The sequence below is a fragment of the Lactuca saligna genome, chromosome 5 (genome assembly GCF_052625555.1).
Source record: "Lactuca saligna cultivar CGN05327 chromosome 5, ASM5262555v1, whole genome shotgun sequence".
Taxonomy (NCBI): Eukaryota; Viridiplantae; Streptophyta; class Magnoliopsida; order Asterales; family Asteraceae; genus Lactuca; species Lactuca saligna.
The window spans coordinates 150133685-150144914 of record NC_136421.1 but is presented as its reverse complement, the minus strand read 5'-3'; the positions used below and the strand labels follow the sequence as shown (position 1 = coordinate 150144914).

Sequence of the window (11230 nt, the reverse complement as noted above, 5' to 3'; positions counted from 1 at the left end):
TTCTGCGAGTGTCAAAGATGGCAATTTGTAGATATGGAATGGGAACAACGAAGTTGATGTCATGGACGGATCGTAACCCAGGAAGGCAATTTTTCAATTGTTCAAGATATGGGTGCGTAAGGTTGGTTGACCCTCCGATATGTGCCAGGGTATTGGTGGTGATTCCAGGTTTGATAAGATCAATGAATCGGTTGGAAGAGAGGGTTATGATTGCAAGTGCAGAACTGTGGAACTACCAGCTGATGTTGTTTTTTTGGTTTTATTTTAACCAGTAAGGTGGTTTAAGGATTTGGATGGTAATAGGATGAGGGGTTTTGGTTTCTTTTGTACGCATCTAACTACTTCAAGGGGTTTTGGATTGTGATGGAATGGGTATTTTTGGTTTCATTTTGTTGTATGAAGTGTAACACATTAAGTTAATGGAAATGATGATTATGTATTTTGTTATAAATCAATGGCTTTGATGTGTATTTTCGTATGATACATTGTTATAACTGCATCTTGCAAATGCTTAGGAATGGTATTTCAAATCTACATTGTTATACATGCATCTTTTTGAGAAAGGTTTGGAGAGGGTAATTCATAAGCAAAATGTTGATAAAATCATTACAAGTTTGTGTTTAAACATGACACTTAGTTTCAACATACTTACTGATGGAAGGTCTTAACCCATACAAATATTACAAAAGACCTAATTACCATAATTTAAACAACCAAACCATAATTCAATTTTCAATAGACCTAACTACCCAAACATCTAATTAACTACTTAACAGAATTTACAACCCCTTTTCCCTTTCCTTGTGTCTTCCCCTTTGTTCCAACTTCACCAATGCCTCTCTGCCCTTTACATGTTCTGGACTTGTGCCCCTTGTTATGACACTTTGAACATGTGACTGCAAGAAATTTCCTGCTCAATTTAGTGGTTTGGTTGTTGGACTCATCAACACCTCTCCTTCTCTTCTTTTTTGGCCTCCTAACCCACACATATGCATTTATTAATATTTAAAACATAAACATACATGCTGGCATTAAAAGTACATATCTAGCCTAGTTGACATAACAACCTGTGTGTGATGTTTTGGTGGAGTTAAAGTGAATGGACAATCACTTTTTGGCCACATTGAACGACCATTTATTGGATCAATTTTGTTCAGATACATGGCTTTCCATGTTGATAACTTATAGCAAGGATGGACCCAATCCTCAACATCAGGGGCATCTTCTCCATTTACAATTTTGTTCCATATAGCAGAAAAAATATGCCTACATGGAAAACATGTAATCTCCCAGAACCTACAAGTGTAACTTCTTTCATTTAGGTTCACCACATACTGATCCTGCCATGTGCTTGCAACTTGGTACTTTCCTGCCCCATTATACTTAGCTACATACTTTGTTGCTTAAGTCTTAATCTCCTCTAAAATTATAGTTGCAGTAGTACTTAGTTCCCCTTGACACTTATCTATTTCCTTTTGCACAACACGCAATATCTTCATGAGATACTCTCTAATATACTCTAAGCAGGTGATGATTGGTTTATCCCTACCTCCCTCTATCTTAGCATTGAATACCTCACACAGATTATTCAACAAACAATCAGTGTGTGCCCTACCTGTGAAAAATATATTCAAAAAGAGAAATTACAAATTTTATATTAAAACATAAAACTCAACAACTTCTAAATGACATAACACTGAAGTGAGATTTAGACCATGTCTCTGCAGGAATCTTACACAACCAAGAATGAGCTTCATCATTTATTTTCTTCAACCCATCCATTGCATATTTAAGGTGATTTAATGTTGTTGATCTACCACATTCCCAAACCAAGTCACTCAACTCTTTTCCTTTCCATTGTTTCTTCAAATTCTCCTGAATATGCCTCAAACAAAACCTATGTTCTGCATTGGGGAATACTTTTGCAACTGCTGGTATTATCCCCTTAACAAATGCAAATATAGTCAGTTTCATTTATAAAAATAGAAAGTAAGGTACACTATCATGATAAATAATTAGGTAAAACATACATTTTGTCTATCAGAAATGAAGGTAAATTTTGAATTTGCTCCCAATTCCAAGTCTTCTCCTAACAGTTCCATGAACCAGGTCCAAGAACTAGTTGTTTCACCCTCTACCACTGCATATGCTACAGGGTATATTCCATTATTTGAGTCTAGACCCATAGCAGTTAGTACCTGCCCAGTATATGGGCCTTTCAAGAATGTACCATCAACTCCCAGGAAATCCCTTAACCCAGCTTTGAATCCCAACTTCAATGCACGTAGACATACATATATTCTTCTAAAAGTTCTTGTAGTAGTCGACAAGCATGGTTCAGGATACACATCTATCCTAACAGTTGAACTAGGATTAGTGTTTAGCAATTCTAAAGCATAATCCCTCAGATACCCATATTGAAGTTGGTAGTCCCCACTAATCACACGTTCAGCCATTTGCTTTGCCCTAGCAACTTTTTGAATTGACACACCAAGCTCCAGCTTCTTACATAACTCCTCGTGTAAAGCTTTGATTGGAATTTTAGGGTTACTCTGAATTTATGGAACAATTAAGTTTGCTAAATATTTGGAAGTACAAGCTTTAACTAATCTTGTCTGCAAACATTTATGGACATCGTGTACTGTTTTCACCAACCAATCCTTATTCTCATATGGCCTCGAGATTTGGACTGCCCAAGGACATTATCCTTTTTTACTAATCACATTTTTGCCCTTGCACTTTACCTTACTTCTAGTTGATGGCCCACCACATTCAACTGTTTAATTAGATTGTCCCTTACACTTTAACTTACTTCTAGTTGATGACCCACCACATTTAACTGTTTCAGTAGATTGGCCCACAACACCTCCACATTTGACCCTTATCCGGATTTTATCATTTTTTGCTAAGTATAGGGACCTCCTTGTATTTACAGCATGTGAATGCATGTGGTCCACAACTTCCTTCTTTGTTTTGAAACACTGCCCCACCCTATATGGTTTTAAATGGATCTCCCCATGTGAGCATGAAGTTGACCTACTCAACTCCTTAAGCATTTTTGTCCTTTCATCTTCATAAAATCATGCATACTGACAATCATCACTTTGAATAACTTCCAACTCTTCATCAACTATGTCATTCCCTATACTTTCGGTTTTGCTTGTTTAAAATTCCATGTTCATCTCCATCCACGGCACTTTGGAATTCACTCATGTCTACATCTCCATCAAATTGCAAGTTAGACTCATGTACAATGTAGTCACTATCATCAGAATCATCTCCACTATAATCAGAACCATCTTCATTCTGACTATAGAAAGCATCTCTACTATCATCACTTACCATGCCCTCTAGAATTTCAATTTCTACTTGATTCTCTTCACCATTTGGTACACTGTACTCAGCATCAAAGTCGGCATAAGTTGAATAATCATCTGTAAATGCTTCAAATTCATCGAGTCTTACACTTTGTTGTCCATCAATATCTTCACAAATTGGTTCCTCTGCAAGATTGCCTAAATTACCCTTACACACTTCTTCTATGTGGCCCATGATTAATCCTTCATTCACATCAATGACATTACTTCGTTGGCTAACTTGAGACATAACATATGGAACAATAGTCTTTGAATGATCATGACTTTCATCCATATCTATTACCTGTGACTGGTCAACAACATGGTTGGCAGGGTGGTCTAACTCAAGCTTTTTACTACACGATCCTACTTCTCTTCTACAAGGTTTTTTTCTATTAAGTTCCGGTGACACACTCTCAGGTTCCAGTTCCTCAATAACAACTTTGGAAGGAAACTTAAAATAACTAGCTACCCTAGTCTGACCAATTTCAATATAGACCTTTACAAGTCTGTGTTTAGGGACATACGAAACCAATTTAAGAACATCTTGGTCATTACCTAAAGGCAATACCCCGTAGTCTAAGGGAAATTCAAGGATACAGAAATGGCAGTAAAGAGTTTGTTCACCTTTGTATCCTAATTCTCGAACCATGTCATCGAGTTCATGGACTGAAAATAAATTAGTGTCAACGTCATCTACGTATGATACAGTACCATCGACATTTTCCTTCCAGGTGACTTGGTGAAGACACCACTATAGTGTATCTTCAATGTGAAATAGTTATTATATCCCTCTGCAAACACAAAAATAGAAAGGGTAAAGAAGATGATTTATCTTCACGAATACATTTAAGGAAAACAAAAACTTAAGTTTTTTTTATGAAAAATCTTACCGTATCTCGATTGCAAGTCCTTCACGCACGTATTTTTTTCACGAATACATTGTCTTTTGGTGTTGTGTAAACCCTAAACCCCAATTTCGTTTCTTGGATGAGAGTGATCTGTTGAAGACGAAGTCACTGTACTCTTGGGAAATGAAGAGTGTTTGGGGGTTGACGTAAAGAAGACAGTGGCATAATCATTTCCCTCAATAAAGAAAAGGGCACAGGTGAAAAGATTGATTTGCCCTTATATTATTTTAATGAAATAAGAGTTAACAGTGGGGTTCCAGTGGTGTGAGGGATAAGGATTATCTGTTAAAAGTTTTGAAAGCACAAGGAACATCTATGAAGTTTTTAAACCACAGGGCCTAAACTTCATATTTTAGGAAACCACAGGGATCATTTATGATGTTTTTTCTATTTTATATAGCCTCCTATTTTTCTTTTTCTTTTTTGTTTTTAAGTATATACAATATTTTTAAAGTAAATAGTATCTAAAAATAAAATTAAATAAATTAAATATGTAACAATAGGTCTTTTAAAAAAAATTAAGTAGCAAATAAAAAAAATCTATATAATGTAATTGTTTTAAACTTTTATTTTTTTTAATACAACATTTTAAACTAGTATTAAGTTATCATCTAAAGTTTGTGGAACACTTTAAAAATATTTAAAAGAAAGTTTAGAAAAATTTGTATGAAACTTATAAAAAGTTCTATGAAAAAGAAAGTTAAAAACTTGTAAGAAAAATTTTAAATATTTATAAAATGCTTGGTTTAAAAACACCTGTATAAAAATTGTATAAAAGTATGAAAAAAAATAATATATAAGCAAAGTTTAAAAGCTTATAAACAAATAAACAACTATAGGAAAAATATTATAAGAAATTATAAAAAAAGTCTTCAAAAATTATTAAAAAAAAAAACAAAATATTTACATTTAAACAACATTCTTTTCTTATACATATTTAACTATTTAACTGGTTAAATATATTTATATATTACCATTATCACCTTCTATAATAAAAATATATAAACAAGTTTAAAAAGTTGAATAGTCAAATGTATAAAAAAATTACTAAACATAAAGAAGACGAAAAAATAATTAGTTCGTCAAGTCATTTTCCCAAAAAAATTTATTGAAATTTAAATAAAAAAATAATTTTTACAGCAAATAGTTTTGCAGTAAAAAAAGTTTCTTAAAAGAAAAATAAAATAAAATAAGGCTTAAATTTGTTTTCTTCTACATAAGAAAATCATTTGAATCTATTAAAAGGACAAGTGAGAATATCCATGATTCCTTAAACATTACAAAGATGAATCAAAAACAAAACAAACAATATTAAACAGTACAAAGTTGCATCAACTACCACTTTAATTAACAACACAAAACTATCTCCTCTTAAACTCAAACAGTCTTTGTTTTGGAACCCTTCTTCTTGATCATTGTTCTCCTTGGAATGGAAGAGCTCTTCATTCCAATGAAAAACATGAGTGCCCCCAAAAGCGCCAAATTCTACATAAACCCAAAATTGTAAAAAAAAAAAATAGCAATACACTTTTATAGATTTGTTTATTATAGCTTTTTACTTTTATATCTTTCAACCCATATCCATTTAATCCAATATATCAAAAACATTATACAAAAAGATATATGAGATATACACACCTGTGTAAATTTGATAAAAAGTTGAGCAAATTCTTTCTTCTCCATGTCGTAGTTGTAGAAATCATATAAAATTGGAGTAACAATCAGCTGGTGCAAAATCTGAAAAATGATGTTAAAAATAAAAAGTCAAATAATTATTTATTAGCATAAAATATCAAGAAAGTGATGCTTATAATCAGAAAATTAATTACTAACCAGAAGAAAAGCACCGATTTTGCTGCTGAAGATGAAAAGCAAGCTTCCAATACCCTTCAAGACTATTGCTCCAGCAACCAAGAGTTTGATCTGAACAAAATATTTCATATTATAAGGCATTGTAGTTAAAATAAATAAATAAATAAAAGTACAAAGCTCTAGTAAAATGAAAAGTACATGTTGCTATTTCTTGTATTTAGGTATTACCTCAAATTCAGGCACTTGGAAACCAGTATGTGTTGTGACATGCTTTGTGAAAACACTGAACTTGGGCACAAGAGCTTTTGCTGTAGAACCTCCATCATTGCCAAAATCATTGTACCTATGTTTGATAAATACTCAAAAAAGTCAAGATAAATTACATGTTTTTTATAGTTGTTTATGTAATTGACAATGTAAATTACTAATTGCACATCATCAGTGAAAAAAAACCCCTTCAATGGAACATAAACATGTTCATTTGGCATTCTCAAAAGTGTTGGTCGTGATCTAAAAGGTTTAATTTGAAATTTTACTCCGTTGAAATTTAAATCTCAAAAGAGTTCACTTTAAGCCTTATGCAAAATAAGACATATTTGCTGATGATATATACAACTGCTTAAAATTCGTAGAGTGTTAGATATATTTTTGGGGATAGAGTACAACAGTTTCGATTTTTTAGCTGAAAAGAGGAAAAGTTCAACAATATCAAGAAAGTACCAAAATTTGAAATTGGAGTAAAAAAAAAAACTCATAGAGCAGATTACACAAACACGGCTAATTTCAGCAGTCTTGTAACGACATTTGCTAAAACAAGTAACCAAAAACAATCATAAACCAACAAATGCCAGATCCAAAAACAGATACACGAAACAGGGAATCAGCACTAACATCAGCGTAATCAGATCTGGAGAATACGATGAACTTACTCTTGCCAAGCAGAGAGAACGAAGACGGAGACGAAGAGAACACGGCCGAGAAAAGATATGAACGCCATTGACGCAGCTCTGAGCTTTCTCTCTCTAGAAAAGGGAAGAGAGATCTCGCTCTAGGAAAGGAAAGGAGATCTTAGGTATGAGAGAAACTGATACGACTAAGTTAAAGCGCCTATTTAAATTCTTGGGAAATTTTCACCGGTCCCTCCAATACAAATTTAATGGCGAAATACATTTTGGTCCTTCATTTACTTCTATTAGTCAGTTTTCGGACTTTAGATGTATAAATAGCCAATTTACCCCCTCAATATAGTGGTTTCATACTTTCATATCTATTGAAGTATGAGTTTTTATCCCAACATTTTTTCTGTTCATCTTTTAAAAAAGCAATGTCAAACGATCACATAATACACACGTATGTCATCGATGAGTCTAAAAATATTAGTGGCTGGTTTGAATGATTTTATAGAACAAAATAACCTTTCGTTATATACCAAAAATATCTTTGGCTCAAAGATAATATGTTAACTATAAAACAACAATGTATGTATATAAATTGTTTCTTTTTTATGAATCTAACCAAGTATGGTAATAAATGGTAATGATGCACGTTGTTATCTTATGCATCATGTTCATTCATAACTTCATTCGGTTGCACCAAATAGAAATTACATGTTAGTATTTTAGGGTTTATTTGGGTATTGTTGTAGATAATAATTTTTTTATTCAACTCCCTATGTTAAAGCAACCTAATCAAGAATTGAGTTATACAACAAAATAAAAACTCATAATTATTGATAAAATCAAATCATAAATGTTGGATAAACAATGAGCTATTTTCTTAATGTTTTGATTCACTTAATTCCTAATTAACTATTCATGAGACAATAGGCATATCGTGATAAAAAGAATATTTGTAGTATGGAGTATTTGCAAATAGTAATATCTTTATTTTAATTGGCCATAGTGTATGTTTTAAGAATTTAAAATAGATAAAAGTATTCTTATCTTTTACATCACATAACTACTAGAGAAAATCATTAGCTTTATATGTAGTACAAGAAGACTACCTAAACAACTAAAACTCTAAATATATATTTAAAACTAAATAAATAAAATCAAATATAAACCTTTCAAAAGCTTGTGTTTATTGTCTAACGGATTTGAACATTTTTAAAAACAAAAAGCATGAAAATTTTCTGTGCGAAAAATAGTTGAAGGTCACTTGGTGGAGCTTCTTAAAATAGAGTGGGTAAGTTTTATAGGTTATGGAAACGCAAGGGGGGTAAAAGTAAAAGTATGCTAAGGTATTGGCTCCAATCAAAATTCAAACATTATCTAGGAAAAGGTACATTGTATTACGAAAACGTGTATATGTCGATAGCCACGTCGAATCAAAAGGGTATGCACCTAATCTAGCACAATGGTCGGCTGAACCCACACGTCGGTTTTTGTGTATGAGTCTAAACCGTGTCCTAAATATATTAATCCCATTAAAATGATAACTATTTGTTGTATACTTGTATTTATTATTTACTTCGATGGTTTTTGGCCTACTATGAGAATCACATCATAAAGAATAGTATACAAATGTTGTATGATGTATAATCATTTATGTTCTCATTCTCAAGTTAGATTGGAAAAGCTTGAAAGAGTTGTGAACATGGCCGGCCTAGAGGGGGCAAGGTGGGCAGTCGTTTCGGGCGCAATGATGGTTCTAAACCTGACAATTCTTGTATTCGTGTCATGAAAACGTGTCAGCCACGAATTTGACACGATGAGAAATAAGCTTTATCTTAATTTTTAAAATATATTTGTGCCGTGTCTCTCACAGATTTGTATATTCGTGTCTGCAATTGTCAGGTCTAGATGGTTTGGGACCCGAATATTTATGAATTTATTTATATTGACATAAAAGTTATATACAAAGTATGCAAAAAAATTATCATAAACTTGTTGTAGGTGAGATGGCGGAGCTGCTTGTTTTCATTTTTGAAGGTTGCGCGTTCAAATCTTTTTATAGATTTTATGACGGTTTATTTTAAGCAATAATATATATATATATATATATATATATATATATATATATATATATATATATATATATATATATATATATATATATATATAAAACTTAAGTAAGTGTAATACCAGTGTGTCTACTTCACTAGGTTTATTGGTATCTTAAATTTTGAAAAAAGATCACCTAGTTGGATTCTTGTCAAGTAAAAAGGTTTTTTTAGCTTAATTACTATAAGTTTTAAACAAATTAAACATAAAACTAAGTTTAGTTCGTTAATATTTATTTGGTTTTTATTGCTTTGTATATATTTCCACCAATTAAATTTCTATATGTGAAATTTATTTGTTTATAATAATTTTTTTTAGTTAAAATACCTTATTTCAAACATTAACATTAAATTTATTTTAAAACTTAATTTAAATGGGGATAAACATAAAAATGATCATATTATTATGGAAAATGCATGTAAATGATTTTTATCGGTTTACCAAAATTATTATCAAATTCGAACTAAAAATTCAAGATTTTGTTTATATATATATATATATATATATATATATATATATATATATATATATATATATATATATATATATATATATATATATATATATATATATATATAGAGAGAGAGAGAGAGAGAGAGTATTTTTTTCTCATTTGCATCAAATATTTTTAAAAAATTCTTTTAATCCATTAATTTGAAATGTTCATCGGAATTTGGGCTTCTCCTTGGAATTTAAAAGTAGTTCATTCCCTTCGAAACGATTTGATCAATATCCAAAACATATTTTTGTTAGAAAAATTCATTTATGTAATATAAAGTTACTTCGAAATGGATTCATTTCGGATAGTGGTTATTTCAACAAATGGCTCAAAAATATCTATAAAGAGGTAAATTTATGTTTATGATGGTCATTTTTGTGATTATCTTCAAATTTGTTTATGAAAGGATCTTTTTTGGTTTTCGCCCCGGGTCTAAAATATGTTAGGACCAGCCCTGGCTGTGAAAGTAAGTGATGGAGCGTAGATGTTGTCGCTTACCGAGACCTTCTCTAGAGAGTGATATTTTTGTTAAATGTAAGTATATATTTTGTAAACTACGAATACTCATGTGTTGCGCATAATAAAATAATATATTTGAAATATTTGCAAATATATGTTTTTTTAAATATATTAATAACGTTGTTGTTAACTCTTACATAATAAATCTTATAATAAGTTAGTGTGAATATTATTTGTTTTGAATTATATGATAATATAGACATCTTTTAATATTATATAATCATAATTGTATCAATGATATCTACCTACTGGTTACTCATGAATAAAATTAAAATATAATATATGGTTTAATGATATTTATAGTTGTTGTTATAATTAATAAATTTTAAAAAATTTATTTGCTTCAGATTTTAATTTCTATCAATGCAATTAATTAAAATATCAAACATTGATTTTGTTTTTAAAGGTAACAATATAGTTTTTGTATATATGATGTTACTTTTAACTATTGTTGTTGTAAGTTATTTAAAATAATATATTTGGAAACTCTTAATTATTTTAATTTTGTTTCAAAATTTTAACTTTTTAAAATTTATTTGATAAAAATTGTTTGTTTCTTTGATTGTAAATATTTTAAAACAACAAATCTTTTTTTTTTTGTTTTTAAAAAACATTATGTTTTTTTATATAATCTTACTTTTAACTATTCTTATTGTAAGTTATTTTTATGCTACTTATTTGAAAAATCTTAATGATTATAAAAAATAGTTTCATGGCATTTTTTTATTTTTTTTGTTAATTTAGGATTACAATTTAGATTTAACACCATAACTTATAATTTTTAACTATTTATAAAATAGTCACTCGACTTTTTTAAGTTTAACTAAAATTTGATATTAGTTAACTATTTAACATTATACTAAAATTACTAATTTAACTATTTTGCATAAAATCATAAATTATACAAAATTTATGACTTTAAAATGACAATTTCTCACATAGGACAACATATCTAAAATGATAACTTAATTATAATATGTTAGAAAGTTAAAGTCATAATATTATAAATAGAAGTAAAATAAGATATTTTAATATCATAGTCTAGTTAATTTATTATTAGAATTTAGTTTTTGCATTAATTTAATATTATTAACCAATTTATACTAATTATTAGAAAGTAATTGAAAA

The 11230-nt window shown here is 30.0% G+C and overlaps 2 protein-coding genes across 3 annotated transcripts; both read right to left on the bottom strand.

Annotated features, from left to right (window-relative positions):
- Positions 1–400: 400 nt before the first annotated feature.
- Positions 401–4802, bottom strand: LOC144997135 (protein FAR1-RELATED SEQUENCE 6-like). Of its 2 annotated transcripts, none has more exons than XM_078956968.1 (3): positions 4250–4802; positions 2031–4150; positions 401–1944 (listed from the first exon to the last, which is right to left on the bottom strand). In XM_078956968.1, the coding sequence occupies exons 2-3, from the start codon at positions 2454–2456 to the stop codon at positions 1672–1674; spliced, it is 699 nt and encodes a 232-aa protein (XP_078813094.1). In that variant the 5' UTR covers positions 2457–4150; positions 4250–4802; the 3' UTR covers positions 401–1671. Both variants share the same exon structure in this region; 1 of them encodes a protein (XP_078813094.1).
- Positions 4803–5484: 682 nt separating this feature from the next.
- Positions 5485–7180, bottom strand: LOC144997136 (uncharacterized). The gene is made up of 5 exons (XM_078956969.1): positions 7009–7180; positions 6308–6422; positions 6101–6190; positions 5906–6004; positions 5485–5752 (listed from the first exon to the last, which is right to left on the bottom strand). Exons 1-5 carry the CDS (start codon positions 7074–7076, stop codon positions 5645–5647), a joined length of 480 nt encoding a protein of 159 aa, XP_078813095.1. The 5' UTR covers positions 7077–7180; the 3' UTR covers positions 5485–5644.
- Between the last annotated feature and the right edge of the window lie 4050 nt (positions 7181–11230).

Coding starts and splice junctions, on each gene's coding strand:
- LOC144997135 (XM_078956968.1), bottom strand. CDS start 2,456: ATGGCTGAACGTGTGATTAGTGGGGACTACCAACTTCAATATGGGTAT. Junction 1,945..2,030: donor TCATTTCTGATAGACAAAAT/GTATGTTTTACC, acceptor GCATTTGTTAAG/GGGATAATACCAGCAGTTGC.
- LOC144997136 (XM_078956969.1), bottom strand. CDS start 7,076: ATGGCGTTCATATCTTTTCTCGGCCGTGTTCTCTTCGTCTCCGTCTTC. Junction 6,423..7,008: donor GTTCTCTCTGCTTGGCAAGA/GTAAGTTCATCG, acceptor TATCAAACATAG/GTACAATGATTTTGGCAATG. Junction 6,191..6,307: donor TCCAAGTGCCTGAATTTGAG/GTAATACCTAAA, acceptor TATTTTGTTCAG/ATCAAACTCTTGGTTGCTGG.